The sequence below is a fragment of the Merops nubicus genome, unplaced genomic scaffold (genome assembly GCF_000691845.1).
Source record: "Merops nubicus isolate BGI_N331 unplaced genomic scaffold, ASM69184v1 scaffold19844, whole genome shotgun sequence".
Taxonomy (NCBI): Eukaryota; Metazoa; Chordata; class Aves; order Coraciiformes; family Meropidae; genus Merops; species Merops nubicus.
This window is the reverse complement of record NW_008606472.1, coordinates 21,857-46,473: the sequence shown is the minus strand read 5'-3', so window position 1 is coordinate 46,473 and position 24,617 is coordinate 21,857. Positions and strand designations below refer to the sequence as shown.

The window sequence follows — 24,617 nt, the reverse complement described above, 5'->3', positions numbered from 1 at the left end:
AGACACAATGAATTTTAATCTTCTCCCTGGATTTATTCCAGGAACCTAATAGTAGGCACTTTCATGTTTGTATAAAGGAACCCCACTGAGAACAGCAAAGCATTTCACCAAATCCATCCACAAGTATTAATTTAAAGCTTGAATTCATATGTTGTAATTAGTATTCAGTGATACACAAAATATATATACTCAGGAAAAAGTAACTTTTGATAAATACATGTGGATATTTGTATTTAGTTAATTTTCAAATGCAAACATTTTCTAAAAAGTAAAATTTTAATAAACCAACTTCTACTGCAGATATATTTATTTACTTATTTGTTTTGTGTTTTAAAGTTGAAAGCAAATTATTTGGGAAGAATGGTTTTTAGTTCCACAGAGTTTGTCAAAGTTTGTTTAAAATCTGATCAGCAGCATTTGAATCAGAATGCATTGTCCTTTTAGAACACTGCAGAAACACATTTTGTGTGCTCTTAGCTATTGTACCCTTAGCTTTGATAATTAAACTCCTAAATCTAGCTCCGTGGGGTTGACATTTAACTGTAGCATGGTGGCACTTGCAAGAAAGCTTGGAAATTTAGCATGCATACATTACTGACCAGTCTTAATTTCTTGCAAGATCTCATTTTCAACACTCACACAGGCACACTTTTTTACTTATTCAGGCTATTTCTTACCAACTAGGTGGAAGAAAAAGCAAAGTTTGATGGTATTTTTGAAAGCCTTTTGCCAGTAAATGGTTTACTTTCAGGAGACAAAGTAAAACCAGTACTGATGAATTCAAAGCTACCTCTTGATATCCTAGGAAGGGTAAGTACACTGTTTGGATTTGGCTATTCTCTATTTAGCTTCTCCTTGCTGCAGTGTTAAATATTTAAACGTGACTTATCAACATAGATCAGGTTTTGGCTGAGATTTTACACTGAGTACATGCTATAAAGCAAGAACATTAAGGAGGCTCTGAAGTCTTCCACTTAAAAATAAGAATAATAGTAGTAATTTGGGGCCTAGAACAGATTGGCTGCATTATCTGTGTATTCATTTTAAGAGCTGGACATTTTTACTTTTGTTGTTTAGAACCAAGAAAAAACTCCTAAATTATATTAGCTTTTATAAATTAATACTTCACTGTTTTGTCATTTTTCCAAATAGCAAGTTATGAGACATACCATTAAATCTATTCACTGTTTGTACAAGAGAACACTTTAAAACATCCCAGACTGTTGTAGCTGTCCAATTGTCAAGTTACTGGTTTTTTTTTTCATGTATATTTATAAATATTTCTGAGATCTGAGTTCAGTGCATCCACTGCATATTTGCAAGGGAAGCAAAGCGTGAAGTGTTTTTCTGTTTCCATTTAAAATACTTATTTAATGTTTTGTGTACTGGTGTGGCTGAGAATGAAGACATCCTATGTAAGAGCTGTAGCTGCATTACAAACTTTCATCTCCTCAGAACTGCCTCTTTCTCTGTATTATCTACAAAGTCTAAGTGTGACTTGTTTTAATGCTTTACTTGAATATTGTGAAGTACTGAGTCTTGAAAAGATTTATATGTTATCTCGTTATTGTCATGATAGAGGTTCAGGAAGTTTCTTCCTGTTCCAGAAAAGTTTGCAAACAGGATATGGGCCTGAGGAAGTGGTTGGAGGACTAACCAAAGAGCTTCAGTTTGTGCAGGGGTCCAGAGATAAAGTTGGAAGTAGAGTTCAGGTGGTTGAGCCTCTAGTCATAGCTTTCTGTCCACACTACTGTCTCCAAACCATGCTGATGATTAAATAGTGCTAGCTGATGACAGAGTCTTAAAGTACACAGAGTTTTGTATCCTTCTAAATCTCCTGCAAGTTTTGTTCACTGTACTCAACCTAATAATGAACTAAAGTTAATAGGTGTTTAAATTCTCTCTTCTAGTAAGTACAGAGTACAGGGTGTGTGTATATATATATTTTTTTTTACTAAAAATGAAAACTAGAATTTTAACAATGTAATTCAAATTAGAAATATGTTGACTTACCCTTTCTTACATGACAAATTTGGATAATGTGCTAGCTCCCATCCTCTGGACCATCCTGAAAGCCACCTCTGGATGTTTTCAGTCAGCATGGTAACTCCTTAATTGCAATGTAGAAAGATGAAATACCTGCCTGGGCTGCATCCATAATTGCTTAGAGCCAGGATTAATTCACAATGCCAGAAATTGTAATCCAGTCTGTTTTATCAGAGCATGTTTAGCTGGGTCTGATAGAACTAATGATCTTCACAAAAACCTATAAGGAGTCTTTAGGGAGCACACTTAAAATGATAACATCAAAAGCACAAAATGTAACTTGTTCTCTAAATCATTGTTTTAGGTCTGGGATCTCAGTGATATTGATAAAGATGGTCACCTGGACAAGGATGAATTTGCTGTGGTAGGTTGCTTTAAATCCTCAATTCACAGTGTGTCTGCTAGAGCAAATCACTGGGATTTTTCTCAAGAGTTTTGTGGCTTTCTCTGCTACAGTCTAATCTAAATTGTTCTCAATGAGCTATTAAATGATATTTCTCAAATCCATCTACTGACTCTTTCTTGCCTGTCATCAAGATTAAAGTGTTTAAAATTCCATTCAAAGTGATCTGCTCTGGTGTACATCTCTAGTCTCTTGTTGTACTAATATGTAAATGACAGACACTGGAAAATCTTGTTGCTTTTTCTTCTAATTGCTAATGTTATTTGACCTTTTTGCCTTTGCAGGCAATGCATTTGGTTTATAGAGCTCTTGAGAAAGAGCCAGTTCCTTCACTATTACCCCCTTCTCTCATACCACCTTCTAAAAGAAAGAAGACTCCTGTCTTTCCTGGTGCAGTCCCTGTCCTCCCTGCAAGTCCTCCACCAAAAGACAGCCTCCGTTCTACCCCATCTCATGGTAGTGTCAACAGTCTCAACAGCACAGGGAGTCTGTCTCCCAAGCACAGCATCAAACAAGCACAGGTACAAAACTTTTTTTCTTCCCCTCCTGTTCCTCCATTTTATTTTTTGTTTGTTTTTTAACCAGTAAACTTTATGAAAAAAATAAAACTGCTGTTTGATTTCTGCCTCATGTGAGAACTCTTCTGAAAATGTTTGTTGTTGGGTGGTTAGGGTGGAAGGAGTGAAATGCAAATGGTAAGACTTGGAAGAACGGAAGAAGAGCAGGTGAATTTTAGTCTGAGGTAGCAAAACCTACAGGGAATTTTCACTTTTCATAAAAAGTTGAAACCACAGAAAGGTTTTGTTCACATATCTGCTTGAATATGAAAGAAATCCTTAATCTACCTTCTAAAGCTCCTGTGTTATTAGCATAAAGACTTAGTATGGCTAGTGGGTCTGTATTTCCAAGGAGTGAATGCCTTTCCACTAATGGTTAGCTGTTCATCAGTATTTATCATTCAGGTAAAAAGTATTAAGCTGAGTCAGTCATGGGAAGATGGGAAATACCTGTTTATCAGTCAGATTTCATTGTGCAAGGTGTTTAGCACACCTGACTGACTGTCATGTGTACTCAGTGTGTTAATAAAGCCTGTTGATCTCCTTTTGAAACACAAAACTTGGTTTTGCAGCCATCTGTGAACTGGGTCGTGCCCATGTCTGAGAAGGTCCGATACGATGAAATTTTCTTAAAAACAGACACAGACATGGATGGGTTTGTGAGTGGCCAAGAAGTAAAGGACATTTTTATGCACTCAGGTCTGTCTCAGAATCTCCTAGCACATATATGGTAAGAATTTCCTAGTAGCTGTGATTTTGTAACTTGCTGATCTGGGAAGTCAGATTATCCAGCCAGAATTGAGATGCTAGCATTAAAAAAAACAGCCAAGCAACCAAATCCAACCTCCTTAACTTGTCCTGTTGCCATTCTACAATATGTGAGCTGTATGGAAAAACAAGGGAGAAACAAATACTTTGCTTTTCTGGAAGGAAAATATAGGTCAGTCTGTGAACTGTGGTTGGTTGGCTGTTTTTTCAAGTTCTAGTGCTCTAAATGTTTTCTCAAAGTACCACTATTCAATTAAATGTGTCTAATAAAATACTGCTCTGTTTATGAAACTCTTTCACATGGAGTAAACAAGCTCTGATGAGGCTGAATGAAATGTATAAATGTTTTCTCAAAGTACCACTATTCAAGTAAATATGTCTAATAAAATACTGCTCTGCTTATGAATCTCTTTCACATGGAATAAACAAGCTCTGATGAAGCTGAATGAAATGTATGTGTGTATTTCAGGCTTCTTGGTAGAGGAGAAATAAACTTTTCTTGTTAATAAGTGTGATCTATTTTTTACCAGGGCTCTAGCAGACACGAGGCAGATGGGAAAGCTGAGCAAAGATCAGTTTGCACTAGCAATGTATCTCATTCAGCAGAAGGTCAGTAAAGGGATTGATCCTCCACAAGTGTTGTCCCCAGATATGATCCCTCCCTCAGAGAGGAACACTCCCATACAGGTAAGGCATTCGTTATCTGTAGATAAGACTGAGCTTATGTGCTTTGGAAGTAATCAGTTTTAAGTATTGATTTTGTAAATTTATTTTTTTTTTGTAATATTATTGTAAAGAATTGTAGATATTTTTTTTTTTCTTCTCTCACTAAATCCTTTATCATTTGAAAATATACATAAATTTTTAACAGCAGAAGACAGTAAATAAAGAGAAATCAGTTTTAAGTATTGATTTTGTAAAATTATTTTTTTTTTGTAATATTATGGTAAAGAATTGTAGATTTTTTTTCTCTTCTCTCACTAAATCCTTTAACATTTGAAAATATACGTAAATTTTTAACAGCAGAAGACAGTAAGTAAAGAGGCAATAGAATATTCCATAAATAAAGGAATAACAATGCTGAGAAAAGCCTAGCATGAAAAATACTTTTTTTGTCACAGATAAAGTTGGGGGTTTTCCAACTTTTAAGTTAAAAGCAACTGTTAAAAGTTGGTTTAGTAGCCTGTCCCTGACTGTGATCAGTACCAAATTCCTCCCAAGAAAATGTAACGTGTTTTAATGGCTAAATGAAGAGTGGTGACTTCCCAGTTTTTGGTGATTGCTGATTGATTCATCCCTTGTAGCATGATAGTCCCCAGTCCTTGTTACTGCAGCATCTCCTGCTGACCCTGCTTTGTTCTTTTCCTCACCAGTGTGTTCGTGTATTTCTGACACTTTAATGAATAAATCTCTCTGCACAGCAATACATTCAGCTTTCCTATTTTCCTTTACTTTTTTTACTTTCCCTAACCAGAAAGCTGTTGAGCCTTCTAAATATATATTTTAATTGTTGCTGTTGCTCTGGACCTTTCAAGGCTTTTCCTGTATCCTTTTCCTATAGACTCTGTCAGGTTACTTGACCCCTGTAGGAACTGAGATCTCAGCACTAACAGAAATGCGTCGCGTGAGTAATTGGAACATCCAAAAGAATGCAGATTTCTTCATGTGTGCTACTTGTAACTTCAGCAGAGTTTTTATCTCTACACCTTTTCCTGTCTCTTTGCTCTTGTTCTGTGACACTTGCTCTTGGCATGGTGATAATGTCACAGCAGTGTGAAGTTACCAGTACTGCTGGCTGGGCTGGTGGCGTTGCTTCCTTCAACATTTTGGATCTGTCAGGAAGTTCCTTTGACAGCTCGATGTTGGCATGTTACAGTTACTCCTGTACTAGATCTGAAGCTGTGGGCAGTAAATACACTGCAAGAGCCTTAAGCTTCCCATAATTTTCAGTTCACTGTGTCTTTTTTTTTCATCTGCTGTGGTTTTTGCTGAATATAACATCAAATAAACTGTATGGTACTGTTAACATAGCAGCTCAGTGTTCTCTTTGTGTGGGATGATGAGCTGTGCTGTCCTAACCAATGCAGCAGCTCAGTTCAATTTATTTCATTATCATCTTGGGTAGTGCTTCAGTATGATCCTGTACAGCAAACACAGTACATACTTCCAGCAAATCTCTGTCTGCTCTGAAAGGATAAAAGTGATATTAGGAACTTTTGTTTTCCTAGCTTGAAGAATTAGTCTGGATTGTTGTTGCTGTTCATGATTACTTAATGGCATATTAGTAAAAGAACTGCTCAGGCAAAAGTGAGGACTTAAATCACTTAAACTGTATTCACCTATTGTTGCAGCAAAAAAGTCCCATTTTACTATGCTATCTGTTTGTGGTTTTGTTGTGGTTTGAGGCTTGGAATGGGGGCGTGACCTTCCAGCAACTGGGAGGACCCCGGGTGGGGGTGAACCATTGTATTCCCTCCCCTTCCCACACACACTCTGATAAGAGGCAGGGAGTGGGTTCTTGTTTCACTCCTGCCTTGGAGCTCGGAGAGGAAAGTTGTCCTTTCACTCCGTGGGACCCTGGAACCATTTCTGAGGGTTTTGTATATTTTATCTTTTGTATTATTCCCCTAATCTTTATATATATATTATTTTCCTCACCTCCCTTTTTCGTTTTCTGTTCCTTATTGAACAATATGCTTCTTTTTTTTTTTTTTTCCAAAGTCTCTCTCTCTCTCTCTAGGGGGGGGGTGGGAGAGGCAAGTACATAGTTCTGTTCCGTGTGGGTCCTGCCCTGAACCCCTTTTTACACAGAACCAGGACAGGTTTGTTGGTTGGGTTCGTGGGGTTTTTTTTTACATTGAATAAAGCCAAACTTTCTGTGGTTATCACAGCAATCTCAGAGTAAGCAAAGCAAGCAAACTGTACTTTCTTCTGCTTTAAATCCTATTTAGAAATGGTAGGTTTCCCAATTTGTTGTACTGGTGGTGAGTTCAGTGTTGCAGTTTTTGCTCAGTTGCAATGATTTTTTTTTTTCCTCCAAAGAACCATCTAACCTTTTTTATAATAAGGACAAATTTTGTGCCAAATGCTGAGAACCTTTCCTAAGAACTTTTAATTACAATTTTCTTGTCTAAAAGGCAAGAGCTACCCTCTGCATTGTCCTGATCTACACCTGAATGGCTGTAGAAATGACCTGAGAGAAATTTGGTATAATTGGACAAATTGGCATTAATTTGTGGCAGGGCTGAAGGAGGCTGAAATTATACTCTGGTTTCATGAAGATCCTTGGAAGCTTTGCTATTGGCTATAGCAGAGCTGGGGGTTTAGGTTTTGAGTTTTAGTTCTGCCATTGCCTGCAGTTTATTCGTTGCCATTGTGCATGTCCTTAATTGCTGCCTGTTTCCACTACCCCATCTGTTCAGTGGGCATAGAGAAAGTTCTGCCCCACAGGTAGAATTGTGTGGCATGCTCAGTGGTTTTTTGCATGATAATCTGATGGCTCTCACAGAATTTTGCAAATGCAGGTCGTGAGGTTTGTGTCCCACCTTTCTCCTCAGCCTTTGTGAAGGAAGATCTTGTTACAGCTTGGCTTTGTAAGAGACTGTTTTGTTCTTAACAGGATAGTTCAAGTTCCGTTGGATCAGGAGAATTTACAGGGGTGAAGGAACTGGATGATATTAGTCAAGAAATTGCACAGCTGCAGAGGTAATAATTGTGGGCTATTAACAAAATCTTGGAGTGAGAGAACCAGTGAAATCTATAGGACTGATGTGTTCATTAATTTTGTTTTCTTCTAGCCAGTTTACCATAAATTGTCACTGAAATTGGTGGCAAATCTCCCACTGATACCCTATAGTTAGCCAATTATGTCAGGCCTGCCTGGATTCTACCAGTGGCCTTCAGGAGGTTGATTATGGAACAGATATCAACCGTTCTTCAAAAAATACTCTGTGTATACTTTTACTCCTTTAAAGTGTATGTCTGAATATGGACTGGCATTTTTGGCTGTGTGGTGTGCCCAGAATAATCTTTGACTTTTTTGTGTTTTGTATTATTTAACTAATCATGAATACTTGTACTTGTTTATCTTACAGAGAAAAGTATTCACTAGAACAGGACATTAGGGAAAAGGAAGAATCAATCAGACAGAAAACCAATGAAGTTCAGGTAAAAACTTTTTTATTTTTAGTTTCCATTTTAATCTAAAATCATATATGGGGACTTAAGCATTCTCTCTTTTGTCTTCCCTTATGTTGCTTCTGGGCAAGTCTTTCCTTCTTTCTCAGGATTTTCCTCTAACTTAAAGAGAGATCTTTATTTTCCAGTTCTTTATCAGAAATGTTTTCTTCTGGTGCTAGTTAATATAAACAGAAGATGATGCGTGAACAGTTTGAAATGTCTTTTCTGTTAGTGCTTGACTAACACACTATAATTTAGGAAATTATTATTAAAAGAATATTAGTTTTGATAATTAGAGTAGCTCAATTATATGTGCTCTGTGTCAAAGTCTCTTTCCATCTTGTGGGCACTGATTTGTTTCCTGATGTCTTCTAGAAGCTCTTGCAGAAACAGAACGTAGGCATGCAGGGAATAGCCCAGAGACACAGAAAATCCTTTGGGTGTTGCTAGTCTGTCAGGCTGTAGTTGATCATTCCTGTAAGACAACCACTAAATGTGAGTTACTAACTGTGGAATTTTCTGTAGGAACTACAAAATGATTTAGATAGGGAGGCAAGTAGCCTGCAAGAGCTAGAGGCTCAGAAGCAAGACGCCCAAGACCGCCTGGATGAGATGGACCAGCAGAAAGCCAAGCTGAAAGACATGCTGAATGATGTGAGGCAGAAATGCCAGGAAGAAACACAGGTGGTGAGTGTACGTTAGTTCTGGACGTGCTCAAAAGTATTGTCTTATGCTGAAGAAAATTCTGTTTATTTAATGAGTGAGCTTGCTTTGTTTATTCATTTTTACCATAAATGGCATTTTCCACACAAATACAGAGGTCCCAGGAAGGATTTTGCTGGTGTAAATACCCTTCTTAATGGCCATGAATGAGGGGTTGAGCCAGATGATCTCCAGGGGTCTCTTTCTATGTAAACTGTTACTCTTCTGTGAATAGATGAAACATTTCCTGACCCATGAGACAGTCCATGGGCAGTGCTGCATATCTTGATCCCTGTGAACCTCACCAATATTGTGAGGTAGAGGTGGGGTTTCAGGGGATACAGTTGCCAGCGTAGCCAGTGTGTTATTTTAGGGTAGGAGGCTGTGTAAGAAAGTGTACAAGGAGGGGTATGTGCAACTGTGTCATTTTAACTCTCATCAGAGTTAAGAATCAACTTTATGATACTTGATAGATGTTAGTGCAGAAAATGAGCCAAGTTCTCAAAACTACATGGTAACAGTCTAAGAAAGAACTTTATAATGAGTGTGGTATGTCTTTCATTTGAAAAGTTAATCTCTCTTTGGGTTCGTTGGATGTCCTGTGTGCTTTTATCAAGAGCTTTGTGTAACATAATATGAAGTGTGCAGTTCTTCATATTAAGTTGTTCTTGTCTTCCTTAGCAGGTGATAGGTTGCTTTGCAACTTTCTATTATTTAAATTCATACGTTTTTAAGTTGCATTTATTTCAAATTTGACTCTGATTGTTGTAACTTTTTGTTCCAGATTTCATCACTAAAAATGCAGATTCAATCTCAGGAATCAGATTTAAAATTGCAGGAAGATGACCTTAATAGAGCAAAAACAGAACTGAATCGCCTCCAGCAAGAAGAGACTCAGCTGGAGCAGAGTATCCAGGCTGGAAAAGTGCAGCTTGAAACAATAATCAAATCTTTAAAATCAACACAGGAAGAAATAAACCAGGTAGCCACTGTGGGTTGTACAGCTTTTGTTTTTCTTTTTTTGGCTTCTTGAATGGCCAAGAGAAGAACACCACCTAGAAATATTATTTTGCAGAGTAGAAGGCAAAAAAAACCCCACATGGTTCATGAAATAAACCTTTTTGGCTGGTGCTTAGTAGGTTAATTCCCATTTTGAGTCAGGAAAAGTTCAGCTTTGGTGGGAGGAAAATGCAGCTCTGGCGACCACGTTTAACAGGAACGATGATGTTGTTGTGTGTGTAACATACTAAAGCACTTTTCACTGCCTAGGCAAGAAGTAAACTTTCTCAACTTCAAGAGAGCCATCAAGAAGTCAATAAAAGTATAGAAGAATATAACGAAGCTCTCAATGGGATTCATGGTGGCAGCCTGACAAATCTGGCAGACATCAGTGAAGGCCTCGGGCAGACGGAAAGAAACAATTATGGAGCTATGGTAAAAACATCACTGGTGTTTAGAGTGTTTGACAACCATTAGGTTTGTGTCTCACACCTAAAGTGAAATAGTGAAGAAGTTTAAGTTGACTTTAGGTGTGTTTGCCAATACTGTGATCCCTGCAAGGCAGCAATCTCCAGTGCAAGGCACAACAAAGATTTTAATGCTGGCAGAATAAACTGATTTTTAAGCTTTGGGTTAGATCTTGTGCTAGGATTTCATGCCTGTGCAACAGTAGTAGTATAGATATGTAAGCAAAGTGTAAGTATGGAAACAAAAAGAAAAGGTCATGTTAGTCCTTCATTTGTAAACCGTCACTTCTTTAGTCTCAGGAAGTAGGTAGGACTTTATTTCCATTCAAGTGTTTTGTTTTCTTCTTGCAAGTTCTCCAGATGACCAATGTGACTGACACCTTCTCTTGCTGTAATCTTCCCCTTAATCATTATTCTTTATTTCCAGAAGAAGCTATACAAGTTTCTTCTTTGCAGTGAGTTGTGTTTATTACATATTTCAGCAATAACCATGTTCCCTTCCCAAAACACGTAGATAGTTGTTTTCTGGTTAAAAAATGCCAGCATAATTTATCCCCTTTATTATATTTCCATTTAGTCACTGTTTTTCCCAATTCATAAGATCCTTCAGGTTCTTAAAGGTTTTTTTTCCCAGTTAGTTTCTTTTGGGTATCTATTGTTGATTTGGATATTTAATAATATCTGAATCACAAAGATTTAATATTTTTTTAAGCTTATTCTTTTACTTCAAATATAAAAGTTGCATAGTTGCTTGATCCTACTTGCACATCTACTTGGTGCTTCCTCATTAGGGAAACATAGCTTCCAGAATCCTTGTCAGCACAGTATTTACTATGGGTTTATTAGGAAGGTATATATGTATTGTGTTTAGTATATTAATGAATATTCAGCAGGCATGCTTGCCTTTATGCCATGCTTTACACTTTCTCTGTAAACACAGAATGCTCAGGAGAAGGAAAGTGTAGATGAAAACCAGCAACACATTGACATGGTCCTGAACCACTTTAGTACTTAGTTTCTGTGCTTGCATGGCTGGTGTAAACATTATGTTTAATTTCCAGTGGAAACTTCCAAACGTTTCTCTTAGTTGCAAAACCACAGAATCACTCACTGGAAGAAAACTCCACTATATGTTCATAGTACATTTTTTAAGCCATTCTGCCCCTTTCCTGTTTCTTAATTCTTCCTTCCTCCCTGCTGTTCTGAGAAGTATTAAGAGTTCTTCACTTTAACAGTTTAACCTTTTATTGCTATGTATTGTTATCTCTGGATGTTTTGTGTAGCCTCAGGCTACATTTTTGTTTGTACTGTGTAATTACTTCTGCTTAGAAACCACTCAGTCAGAAAATTCTTCAGAAAGTAATTATTAAGGTCATTAAACATAAATCAAGATACCATAGAATTTCTTCTAAATGTGTAACTGAGCATTTTAATCATGGTAAGTTGCTGTAATCTTTCTCCTCTTGATTTTTAGGATGATCCCTTTAAGAATAAAGCCTTGATGTTTACCAATAATACACAAGAGTTGCATACAGACCCATTCCAGTCAGAAGATCCTTTCAAATCAGATCCATTTAAGGGAGCAGACCCTTTCAAAGGCAGTAAGTGACCTACAGCTTACCTTGGGACTTTGAAGACTGATTGTTGAGTAAATGACATTTTCACAAACTTTTCTCATCTTGCCAAATAGTGGATAAAACAAATTATTTTTCTGTTCTGCATAGGTGACCCATTCCAGCATGATCCTTTTGCAGAACAGCCACCTGCTCCAGCAGGTAATAGCCCTTTTGATGACAGGCCAGATGTGACACAAACTGTTTGTAGCCAAACACAAAGATTTCCAAGGTTTCCTCAGCTTCAGATTTTTGCTTTGCATGCGTGAACATAGAACTCTGGCAGGCGTGAGTTCAGGATCAGTGTGTTAACAGCATGTGTGTAACACTGTATTAAGACTATAACCTTAATATAAAACATGTATTTGTTCAAATTTAGTAAATACACTGTTTAGAGAGCTATCTGGAAGTTTCTTAGATTTCCCAGATGGTTGTGTGTTTTTATGTGGAAGAGGTGGATACCGCATGGTTCACTAGGGACACCCCAGGTGCTGCATCCCATTTACCTTTTGCTGCTCCTTCTAGATCCATTTGGAGGGGATCCATTTAAGGAAAGTGACCCATTTCGTAGCTCTGCCCCTGAAGATTTCTTCAAGAAACAGGTGAAGAGTGACCCATTTACCTCAGATCCATTCACAAAACCCCCAGCTTTACCCTCAAAGGTCAGTAATTTTTAAGTCTACACATAATAGATTTCATTACTGTTGACAAGTTTATTGTCTAAAAGCTCAAAGGGATGAAATATCATAACTGATCAAATATCAAATTTATTTTTGAAGTGTGGTTTGGTAAGGTGGTCAGCAGTTTGTTCTCTCCAGTTCTGTGATATTGATGTATACTCACTGTGCAGGTGCAGTTAGGTAGATTTGTTTTCTCTGTTGGGAATTCCAAGTGACCAACACCCACTCATTCCCACCATTCCCTCCATTCCATTGATGGCATTTGTGGACCCATTGAGGAGCTGATGTGGCCAAAGGATTACTGAGCCCCCAACAGACAACAGAGCCAACACAGCAGAAGGACTGCACAGGACATGTTTGTCAAATGTGTAGTCAGTGTTCTTGAGCAGTCCTTATGTGTACATGTGTGGTTGTTTGGTGGAGTGATGGATTTTTTGGTTTGTTTCTTAATCTTTCATGACATTCATTGACTAGTGACACTCAGTATCAGTCAGTGGGAGTTTAGTTTGTCTTGCAGTAGAGGTTTTTACTTAGTTTTGTAAAGTCTGCTGTTAACTAAGAGCAACTGTAAACACCATCTATTGAAAAAGAAGTGATATATGGACTTTCTGAATGAATAATAATGTAAATGCTCAACCTGAATATTCAATCTCTGTTGCTTAAAGTCTGAACACTTCTGGGTTTAACTTCATATTTTGCCCTGGTAACTCATAGTGTTTGTATTTCAGTGTTCTCACTTGAGTGTGTTTTGCTCATAGGTACTTGGTGTTTTGTTCAATAGCCAAATGCACTGATAATGCAAATTTCACATAATCATTCTGTTTTATCCTACTATGTGTCCATTGAACAGAGGGACCTGAAATTTGAAATGGTTTGTCCTAAAGAAAGAGATTTTGACATGCATAAAAAGACAAGTGCACTGTGCAGCAGAATTATAACTGTGTATATCTGTTCTTGTTTAGCCTGACCCTTTTGAAAGCAGTGATCCTTTTACGTCTTCCAGCATCTCTTCAAAAGGTCCAGGTAAGAGGAAAAAATATTTCTTATGGAGATGAATAAGGAGAGATCTCTTTAGGAGAGAGGAATCAAATGTATAAGTGGAGAGCAGACAAAGTGTCTTGTGAACTGTTGACAAATAGTGTAGTGATGATGAAGATGAAGTCTGTGCATGCTCTGTATACTTCACTTTTTTCTCTTCTTTTTTTTGTTCCTCCAAATAACTGGTAGAAAAGCTGTTGGTTTATGGAATTATAACATCTCATATCAGGTCAATTGCAAGTATTTTTTAGTCACCTGTCTAGTTTTGCATTCCATTGGCACCAAGCATTCCTCATGATTCATTATTTTTAAGTAACATTGTTTTTTTCTTTGTATCTGTTTCAGATCCATTTGGAACACTGGATCCCTTTGGAAGTGGTGCTTTCAGTAGTGGGGAGGGATTTGCAGACTTCAGTCAGATGTCAAAGGTAAAGGTTACAAGGAAAGCAACTGACTTTTTAAAAATGTATGTGCAGATACTGGTTTTCTTAAGGGTGCAATGTGATTGCAACTGTTCAGCTGGCAACCTACCCACTTTTGTTCATTTTTTCCCCATCAAACTCACCAGTTATTTAGCAAAGCATTTTCCATTCATTTTGGAGAAGGCAAGAATCTTACCAAGGCTGGTGGATTCAGCAGGGATAAATCAACCTTTCACAAACATCTTCAAAAACCAGAGAAGCCAAGGAAATAACTTTTGGTTTTTGCTTGTAAAAAAAAAAAAAAAAAATAGTAGTTGTTCCAGATGTATTAATATATTTCAGTGTCCAGCCTTCCCCTGTGTCCTGAAGTCTGCTTCTGGGATACTTCATCTTATAATATCCTGACTTGTTCTTAAACTTGTCCATGAGTACAGGGAACCAGAGGAAGGTGGAAAAACATGGTGTGCTGTTGTTTGGAAGTTCTTAACAGAATTGCTGTTTTCTTGATTTCTTACTATAAACTGAATACTGGGGGTATTTCAGCTAGAACTAGTTCCCTACCCCCACACCTGGATCAGTCACAGTCTCAGCTTTCTGAGATGGGAGTTTGGAATTTGCAAATGGTATCAGTTGCCATCAGCTGCCCAAGTTCTTACACTTAGCTCCACAGTAACACTTGAACATTGTGGAGTAAATGATAACGAGAAAACAGATCATCATATCATTTTGACTAGTTGAACTTGGGCTTTTTTTTCCTCAAGTTTTCTTACTGTTTTTTTTGTGCGGTTTTAGCTCTCCACTAGGTGGCAACAGTCTTCACAAATATTGATTTGTTGGCCTTCAGTTAGAAGCTGTAGTGAAGGTCTGACTGCAGGCTTTAGCTTAGCCCACAGAATTCCACAGAACTTCCCTGCATGGCATAATTTTTTGTGCATGTTGCAATCAGTAGGAGAGTACTTCACAAGAACCAGCTGAATATAGGGAACATTAAACATATAGTTTAGGAATCTTCCCTGAGTTTTTACAAAGAGGATAAATATCTGTGCATAACTGAAGAAAAGCCTGAGGAAAAAATCTCTCAGTTCTGCAGTCTGCCATGTTTTTCCAGTTTCTGTCGTGATTCTGTTTATCAGAGACAAGTCCAGAGTGTAGTGTGACCATTCATTGCCAAATAGTAAAAAGCAGAGTTTTACTTCCTTTTATATTTGGCATCAGCTTTTTGCTAGGAACTAAAAGTTTGAGAAGTACTTTGCTGATGAAGAGCATAAGCACTTTGGAATGTAAATGAAATCCTAGTAGCTGTCAGTGAGCATTAGCAATTCACACTAGTGACACAACACTGTACATCTGTCCTCCTTTCTTCAGTTAATGCTTTTACTTGAGTTAACTTGTAGCTTTCATGAAACAACAGATACTCTACAATGTGCTTACATTCTTCTTCTTTTCTTTTTTCTCACTTAGCCAGTAGCTCCAGACCCCTTTGCCTCCTCTTTTGGAGGGGTGGGATTCTCAGATGACCCTTTCAAAAGCAAATCAGACACACCAGCGTTACCACCGAAGAAAAATGTCCCTCCACGCCCCAAGCCACCCAGTGGTAAGGAGGTTTTCTCTTTTTAATAGCCAATTCCCCCAGTTTTCTGTGTATTTTTTGAAGTAGAAGACTTGTCAGCTTGTCTTTATCTCATTATCTTACATTTCAGCCATGGAGGGAAGATGCGAGATTATCAGTAAATTGGCAGAAATTGTCAGTGAACCAGACTGGAACTCTTCAGACTGAAAAACAGATGATTAGGGAGTGGTGTGATAGAGCTGTAAAATCATTTGTGTCAGGGAAAAATGAGGGGAGGGGGAAAACTTTTGTAGGCAACAGATGAGATTAGTAAATGGCACCTTCAAAATAAGCAGAGGTTTGGTTTTATAGAAGACTCTAAATTTAGTATTTATTTTTTTTCCAGAGAAAATGGTGCATGCAAAAAAGTTTAAATGGCCTTAAAAAAGAACTAGATCATTCTTAAACTCTATAATTCTTAGAAGAAAAATTGCACAGGAGCAACAAGGTCTACCAAAAGCCAAAGTGCTGTCTCTGGCTCCTGTGGTGCTGAATGCCTGCAGGGTAGTCTGAAGCATGGCTGTGTCTTTGCCTTGTTTTGGTGTTCTTCCTGAGGCATATCCCACTGGATCCTAACAAAACCAGGGTACAGGGCTCCATAGAGCTGTCTTGATCTGACCAGGTATGGTCATCCTTGCATGCACATATTGCTGCATTAAGTAGAAAACACATCCTGAACATTTGGCTTGTTCCTTCTTCAAGTCCATTATGTATGGAAATTCTTAGATGTATGAATCTCCTGAATTGAAAATAAGATCTGTTTAATGGGGCTACAAATTCTACTTGCTCACCCTTCCTAGAGCTGATTTTCAAAATACTCAGGTACCAGTGAAACTGTTTTAAGAACTGAAGCCACTTAGAGCTGTTAGTTTCAAGTCTCCTTTTACCAGCACTGGTATAGTTCAGTTAATACTATCAGTGAACATTTAGTTGGCTCAAAAAAAAAACCAAAACAAACCCCCAGCACCTTGATTCTGCTTATGAATAGGCACCAAACATGTGGGCCAACATCTGTTCTCATGTATCCACTGACAGCGTTCCAAAGAATACTATCAGTGAACATTTAGTTGGCTCAAAAAAAAACCAAAACAAACCCCCAGCACCTTGATTCAGCTTATGAATAGGCACCAGACATGTGGGCCAACATCTGCTGTTCTCATGTATCCACTGACAGTGTTCCAAAGCATAACACAGGGAGAACAGAGCCATTGTTAATGTCTCCCTGGCTGTGTGGATTGTCCCCTTCTCTGCTGCTGCATCTTGGTGCAAAGCATGCACCCTGCACCCATCCTGTTTATAACAGAGATTGTTGATCTGGCTGGTTTTGCAAACCAGTTGTGCTCAAACTAGCTCCATGGATAATATGAAAAGGGCTTTTTATTTCCAGAGCATCCTGAAGATACCATTAATTATCCCACAGATTGATCCAGGGTTTGGAAAATGCTATTTAATAAAGTAAACATAATGCTGCTGCAGTGGCCTGCTTTTAGTTTGTTCCTATTACTGTAGTTTTATTGCTCAAGAGATGATGATGCACAGTAAAACCCTGAAGTCAAATGGTGAAGTTCTGTGGAGGTGAGTGTTGGTAAAGATTTGTCAGGAAATGCTCTAGGATTGTGAAGTCTTGCACCAGTCTGTTCCATGCTTGCTTTGTGTAAATATCTTTTACTATTGAGGTAGTAGAGAGCTTTTAGTAAGTAAAAATATTTTTTAAAACCCAGAATATGTAATGTTGACAAACAGAAGCTCATAGGACATGAATAAAAGCAGATATATAAAAGCTACAGCAAATCTGATTTGCCATTCTGAATGATGTTATTTTCCTTTCTTTATTTGGTTTTCAAGGAAAGTATGTAAGTGGTCATCTCTTCCTTTTAAAAAATGTCTGCATAAAACAATTTACTGTTTAAAAGGCCATATGAAGTTGAATGAGTCAAATACTAAGTATACCTACATTATCTCTTTCCTCTGGTTTCTTGTTCAAAACATGATTATTCCCTGAAAAATACAGTGAATAGTAGCAGCAGAGATGAGCAACACATCCCACAGGACTCACTCACTTGCATGCTTTTTATTTTGATTGATGTCTCTTCATGCCCTTTTTTGTACATATTGAGGAATTGTGGAGAAGGTTTAGCTCTAATAGTTTGTTTTGAATTTAGATGTGTGCACTCAGCCTTTCATCAGACTTTTAAAAAAAACTTGTTTAAATCTGTACCTTGGGAAACACAATATTTGAAAGGTTCCGCTGCTCTAGCAAAAGCAAATGTTGTTATGATAAAATAGACTAAGGAGGAAACAAAGCAGGTTTTTTTTAAAGCAAATGGGCCTCGTGCTTCTGCAGTTATACTCCTCCCTTCCTTCCACAACTAAGGCAATCTTCAGTGGTTACTTGAAGCATGAGAAATTATATAGTAATATACTGTGATTCTAGCGAGAGATACAGGCGTGCAAGTGTCTGTTAGAAATGGGAACACTGCTCAGAAAACAAACAACAGGCAAGAAACTTCCGTTGTTTCTTACCTTTCTCATGGGCCTGTTTAATTAAAAAACAAGCAGGTGATAAAGATCTTGCTGAAGGATGGATAAATGCTAGTTATTACTAGACAAATCTGTCGCATGCCTTTCTGCTCCCAGTTTGTCCTCTCAGTAAAATGGTTCTTTCTGTTGCAGAGGATTTTTAATATGGAAAAGCACTTGTGTGGTTTGCTTGCATTTTGTTAAGCAAGTGCAATGAAGGTCTAATTTAAAGCTTTATTTATCCTCAGCACTCTTTAGTCAAGTAGAAAACCCTAATAAATATTTTTGCAGACAGTTGAAAGCTGTCTGATTGCCCAAGGAGCTGTTGATAGGGGAAGTCAGCAGAATCCACCAGGGATTGTTCCCAATTCAGTGTATTTTCTACATGCAAAGTTTTTTAGGAGTTATGTGACGTGCAGGCATTGTCCAATCAATCCATCAAGGTGCTGCAGGGTGTTCTGGGTGATCAGGGTGTGACCAAAGCAGGCCAGAGTTCCCACCTCGCCCACGTGGCTGTGTTTTGTGCAGATGAATGAGGAGTTGCCCATCAGGTCTCACTTCTCCATGAAGACAAAGGCAGAGGAAACCTTTGGAACTGGACATGGGGCCAGGGAAATGCTTCACACATAGCCTCTGTTTACTGTTTAGTGAAAGCCAGGTCAAAAGGACTTCAGATGTACCTTGAAAAACATGTCAAAGGAATCTGTAGCTGAGATTAGCTGCTTTCATAGAAAGGCTCTGAAGACAGTCTTCATCCCATGCTCTGTCAGTAGTAGGATTGCAGGGAAATCATTATCTGGCCTAATATACCCTGACCTGTTTGCTGGCTGCTTGAAAAGTGGTTTGGTTGCTTTGGTTTGTTTGGTATCATTTGATTTTGGGGTTTTTTTTTTCCATAGCTTGGACATTGAGAAGCAGCTGGGATCTGCTGACTGTGTTAGCAGATACTTCAGTTAACAGCTGTCTGTGGTTGTTGCTGTGTGGGACAGGCAAACACTGTGGCATGGATTAGACACTCTCAAGATCTGTATCTTTCCCTTCTCAAAGACTAAAGTTAAGAGAGGGGGGTGACAATCATGAGATTATTTCCTTAAACTTGTATCTTAGGCTAAATCTCAGGGTTACACTTGTTCTTTTCTTCATAAATCATTTTCCTTCTTTCTCATCCTTGAACTGCAGCCTTTCAAGGTCTTTTAGATGTTACAGAGTCTTAAACTGCTCCTTGCTTGGTCCAAGAGAAATTGCATATATTTGTTTTTCTGATTAAATGTTGTACTGTGTTTTTTCACTATAACTAATTAAATGTAATGTGCAGAATCTTTGGACAGAATCAGAGGAAGGCAAATAAATGAGTGAATGAAAAAAGAGAATGACAAGAAGGTGCTTCAGAAGCAGCCAGCCTGGATACCAGTGCACTTCAAAGCTCCAACATATCTGTTACATGCAAACATTTGAAAAATCAGTATCTCTGTCCCTTGCCTGCTTTAAGGTTCTCTTTTTAGGCTGGGGAAGATCAGCTAGAGAAAAGCTCCTTAGCTCTTCTGACCAGGCTGCTCTAAGGAGAATCCCCATGGGCCTCTGTGCATGTTCTTTCTCTTCAGGAATGTGTTCCTAGTCCATGAGGTTCCCAATGGATGTTTGGTTTCATACAGCTCCCCCAGGACTTGGCTGAAGTAATCTGATGTTCACCAGGTGGTACTGGAGAACTTGAAGGTTTCTTCAGACAGAAGTGGAAAGTTTTATGTATTTATTGATGCTGTATTGTGAATAATGCTTAAAAGACACCACAGAACTATCCAGATATGAGCAGCCTTGTGCTTTGTGTCATGGCCTGTGATAAATGGAAAACAAGACAATATTAATTACTTATGTTAACGAAAATAATGGAGTATATTGAGCAGAGGTGCCCTGTGACAGGGAACTAATTTCCAGTGTGAATAATTTTTCTCGAGCTGTTCCAAAACACAGCTAAGTTTTGTAGATTTAGGAGTGTATTTTATTTTCTGTCACAGGGTTGCCTGCAGTGTTCAGCACTACTGAACTGGTAACTTCACATTTCCTACACTAGTTCTTGGGCTCTGTAAGACTTTTGTGCAATTAAGAATAAAGTCTGAGAGAGCCGATAGACTGAAACCTGTCAGTTAAAGTGGCTTTTCTAGGTTCTCACAGGTTAAAAATTCTGTTTTCTGCCATGAGCTGCAGATTGAAATCACTCAGGAGTTCACCACTAACTAGTTTCTAGGTAAAAGTTGTTGATTACAAAAAGAGAGAAACAGATTTTTTTTTTTTTTCTTTTTTCTTTCTTTTTTTTTTTTTTTAAAGTACAGGAAGTTGCTGTGTGGGTGTCAGTGATTGGGTTATAAGTAAAATTCAATGCTCTAGTGCTTTGATCGTGGGACCTACTGCTTTTGCCCCACCCTTACCACTTCCTTTAAATGCAGCCCCATGCATTCCACATTGCGGTTATAACAGTGCTGTTAACCAGTGATATTAGTGGAAGAACCTTCACCACTAACCAGTGTGTAACCTTCAACCTCTGCTAAATTTTTATTGCTTGCTTATAGTGGTTTTGACCTTTTTAACCTTGAAAGAATATAAAAGTTCTAAAAACGCAGGAGGAAAATGCATTTTCCAATTTCAATGTGCTTTCCTCTTGCAGTGATTATTTAATAAACCAAATTATTTTATCACTAGCTTTTTTTTTAGCCTATATAAATGTTATAATTTACACTAAATATATTATGTATTAGTGACTAATAGAGGTGGTGGGCATTGAATTAATAATGAACTTTTTCAGTGCTAACTTCTAAAAATTCAGTTTTTCTTTGGGATGCCAATACATAAGCAGAAAAATGTCTTGTAACTTGGAATTCAAAGGACTCTGAATTAATCCCATGTAAGAAAGAAATTAAGTGGATTTATTTAGCTCCTATTTGAAACACAGGTATTCAAATAAATTATATTGAGACATTATTTCAGACTGCACAAAGTGAGTTTGTCAAAGAACTTTGGCTTTGTTTTTTGATCCATTTGTTCTTTATAGCTCTTATGTGTGATGGCAGCTGAACTGATAAAATTGGCATTTCAGGGGTTGGTGGTTAACACCTCTGTGTTTGAGTTAAGGACTTTGGTACTGTTCTCATGTTGTTTTTGTGACTGGGAGTGGTTTTGAAATGTCAAAACATTGGAGAAAATATTGAGAAGACAGCAGGGGACTGACCAGCCTGCCTGAGTATGATTCTGGTCCTTCAGAGATGCCTGGCTTGTGTGGCACCCCAGAATTGCTCAGGGCAAGCACAAAGGTTTGCACAGGATTTAATATGGGTGACTAGAAATGATTGCAAAATAATAGTAATGATGTTCTTGATAATAAACATAGCCAGCCAGGGTCTTTGTGTTCAGTGTTTTTACCAAATCACACGCTGGGGAACTGCTAGATGTATTTTGCTGTCCCACCAACAAAGTCAGAAAAAGCCCCTACTAACTTAAGCAAAATCTGACTGATCAAGTCCTATTTTTTTCATCTTGCCAGTTGGCAGATAAAGAGACACGATAAGTGAACGTGTTGATGACTTAAAAAAAAAAAAAGGGGGTCAGGGCTCTAAGACCTATTAAAGTTCTCTTTAGATCTGCAGGATCTTTGTATTTTATTGAACTAATCTGAAAACTCTTTTAGCTCTGATGCATGTTGTAATTCCTCATCTACAGAAATAATAATTCTCTAGTTTTTGGTGAGGATCCTTTGCCCTTTCTTCACAAGTGTAGTGGCAGGAGGAGGTTGTTGTCAGGTAGAAGAAGCTAGAAATACAAGAAAAATTAACTGCCAACTCACAAAGCAGTTTTTTATACTGTTTGTGTGGTGCATGGACTTCAAAAGGTTAATCTAAGATAGATTTGCCTGCTTAATTGCTCACGATTAAAAAGTATAGTGAGGGAAGATGTTCTGAAGGCAGTTTGCCTTCAGAGCTTTAGTGAGTGGATACCCAGCTGGCTCTGGATGTGTATTCCAGGTTTACCAGGGCCAGGGTTGTCCAGCTGGAAGCTTTCAAGCTAGATCCACTGTGTGGGATGGTTTTTGCACCCCTTGAACCGTTTTAGGTGCTTTTACCACTGCTGTGCACCATCAGCTGCTCCCTGCTGTCAGCATGAACCAGAAGGGCAGAGCAAGCAGCTCGCGGGCAGGAGATGTTTGTACAGCCCTGTTCTGCTGCTGTCTTCCTTTGATGCTTCCTCCTCCTTCATGTCAACGATAAACACAGTTGTTTTTTTTCTTTGTGTCACTTCTCTAGATTTAATTTTACTTATTTTTACCATTTTAGACCATTTTCATCTCTAAAGCAGCAGAGGAGCACTGTCAGTTCACACTGACTCATATTGACAGTTTTCATTGAGGAAAAAAAAGAGAATAGATCTTTGCTGCTGTTGAGTTGGGCATAAAAATGGGGGGTTTATGGTTTTTTTAATAGTTTGTTTGCCTGTGCTGTGTCTTCAATGTCTCCATTAGACGAAAATGACTTATTGAGTCTGAAATGAAAATGTTATTGAGTCATGAAAATGACTTAGACTTTACAGTTAGTTCAGTACCTTGCTTAAAAACTCATGCAAACCAAAGCCTGACTGCTTTGTTGTGTGCATCTACTGATTTCATTTCTTGAAAGGAAATGATGTCTTATGAATACTTAGTGTTTAAACACATCACATTTTTGTGACCATTCATTTTGACCTGCACCATGTGCAATGTCCTGACTTTGCATAGAAATTTGTTGTGTGTATTCAGTGAGATAATTTCAAGAAGAAAAGCCATGTTAGGTACAATAGATGCAATCAGGAGACCTGAATAAAAGAAAGAATTGTATTCATCAGAGGGGAAAAAAATAACAATTTCCTTGCATTTGTTTGCATGGGTATGGTCAGGTTGTGGGGATCAATCACAGTACAGAGTCCTGGGTTTCTGTCCAGAGTCCTGGTTTTATTCGTTGGGTGCTCAGAGGAGTGGAGGGGCGTTGTGTTTGTGTGAGTGGTACCACACACCTGTTTCCTCAGAGCTTCTGCTGCTCAGGGTTGTTCACAAGTAGCACAGTGCCTGTTTACCTTCAGGTTTTTTCCTCATGTGCAGCCGAGAGTGAAAATGTTTGCCTCAAAGTTTGACAGGAAAACTTTTTTTAAAAAAAAAGTTATTATTTTTCATGCCTTCTAGAAGCCCTGACAGTTGCATTAGAACACAGGCATCCCTTGTTGTGTAGGATAAATGACTCATGGGTGGAGCACCTGCCCAGCCACAAACTAAAAATTCCATTCACGCTTTGATTCTGTTGTTTGTGCTGATTTCTCACAGTGAAGATCTTTCAGTACCGACGGTGGAAGGAGGTTTTTCAGAATCTGTTTCAGAACAGATTGTTAGGCTGAATGTATAACGATTTCTCTTCTCACCTTTCAAGAAGCTTGTAGTTTGCAGAATATTTCTCTTAAGCTAAGTTTTTCAGAGTTACGGGCTAGCTCAAGGTGCAGATTTTGCAAATATTAAGCAAAAATATTTTTGAGGGTTTTTTTGCATAGGAAAAGTTCTTCCTTCTGCTACTAAAAATATATAATGTGATTCTGTGCAAAGGGCATTATTGCCAAACAGTTGAATTTGAAATACAGTGCAGAATAGCCCCTGCTGAAGATAAAGACCTCTGAATATTCTGTAGAAAATTGGTTTTAATGTCACAAACCTTCTAGCACATTTTGAAAACGAGTAATTTTCTGTAATTCCTTAAAGTCAACAGTTTGTGAAAGTTTTATTTTGCATCAGTGGAAGAGCTGGATAATTTTAAGAGGATGGTGAAAAACATGCTGAGTAAGTTAGGAATGATGCATAATTTTGACAAAGTGCCAAGAGGAAGATGTGCTGAGAGGCACTTGCTGCCCAGGCTCCGAAGTTTTCTGGAGTAACACTTCCTCTGCCATAGAAAAGATGTGAGAGGCAGAAACCCTGCTGTTAATGTTCAAGTATAATCACAGGAATGGACCTAACTCAACAATATCAGTACTTATCTTGTGTAGCACAGCTCAGTCTTCTTAAAGCATATTTTTCACTTGAGAAGGTTTCCTGGAAAGGTGTAGCTCTTTAGTGAAAGTTTAAAGTCATGTCATCTCAGGTCTGCCTGTGGGCATGCACAGTGCAGCCTGCAAACACATGAAAACATAATTCTTGTAATTCACTAAGATGTTCCTCTAAGCAGAAAGACAGGACCATTGTTGGAACTTAAAATACAGAGAAAACTGTCAATATTTCACTGAATCGTTTCATTGTCAGTATGCTGTGATTCACAAGGACCAATTCTGTAATTGCACCCTACCAGTGAGATGATATTTGCCTGGAACGATGGATCTCGACCCTGAAGTTAGCTGTGGAGTATGAAATGAGACAAACCCTCCACATGGGTGGAGTTCACTCCAAGTTAACAGCATTTGCTGTGGTAAACCATTTTGTTCATCGTCTCTTTTTGCTGAAGTGAGTCCTCGGTGTGGTTTGGGTGCACCACTTGGGTAACTGCTGAAACTGCTGTGGTTTCAGAACAGGACCTGTTTTGCTTTTTTCTGAACTTTTTTTTCCCCTGAAACTATTAGCA

At 38.1% G+C, this 24,617-nt stretch overlaps 1 protein-coding gene across 1 annotated transcript in view; it reads left to right on the top strand.

Annotated features, from left to right (window-relative positions):
• The first annotated feature begins 774 nt into the window (after window positions 1–774).
• Window positions 775–24,617, top strand: part of EPS15L1 (epidermal growth factor receptor pathway substrate 15-like 1) — a 31,974-nt gene continuing 8,131 nt past the window's right edge. Inside the window, exons 1-17 of the mRNA XM_008939662.1 lie at window positions 775–810; window positions 2,351–2,410; window positions 2,734–2,970; window positions 3,579–3,736; window positions 4,305–4,461; window positions 5,336–5,398; window positions 7,394–7,479; window positions 7,869–7,941; window positions 8,479–8,640; window positions 9,440–9,637; window positions 9,925–10,089; window positions 11,596–11,722; window positions 11,846–11,896; window positions 12,260–12,396; window positions 13,377–13,437; window positions 13,798–13,880; window positions 15,336–15,468. Of these exons, the coding sequence (XP_008937910.1) occupies window positions 775–810; window positions 2,351–2,410; window positions 2,734–2,970; window positions 3,579–3,736; window positions 4,305–4,461; window positions 5,336–5,398; window positions 7,394–7,479; window positions 7,869–7,941; window positions 8,479–8,640; window positions 9,440–9,637; window positions 9,925–10,089; window positions 11,596–11,722; window positions 11,846–11,896; window positions 12,260–12,396; window positions 13,377–13,437; window positions 13,798–13,880; window positions 15,336–15,468 (1,987 nt within the window). The remainder of the gene's footprint in view (window positions 811–2,350; window positions 2,411–2,733; window positions 2,971–3,578; window positions 3,737–4,304; window positions 4,462–5,335; window positions 5,399–7,393; window positions 7,480–7,868; window positions 7,942–8,478; window positions 8,641–9,439; window positions 9,638–9,924; window positions 10,090–11,595; window positions 11,723–11,845; window positions 11,897–12,259; window positions 12,397–13,376; window positions 13,438–13,797; window positions 13,881–15,335; window positions 15,469–24,617) is intronic.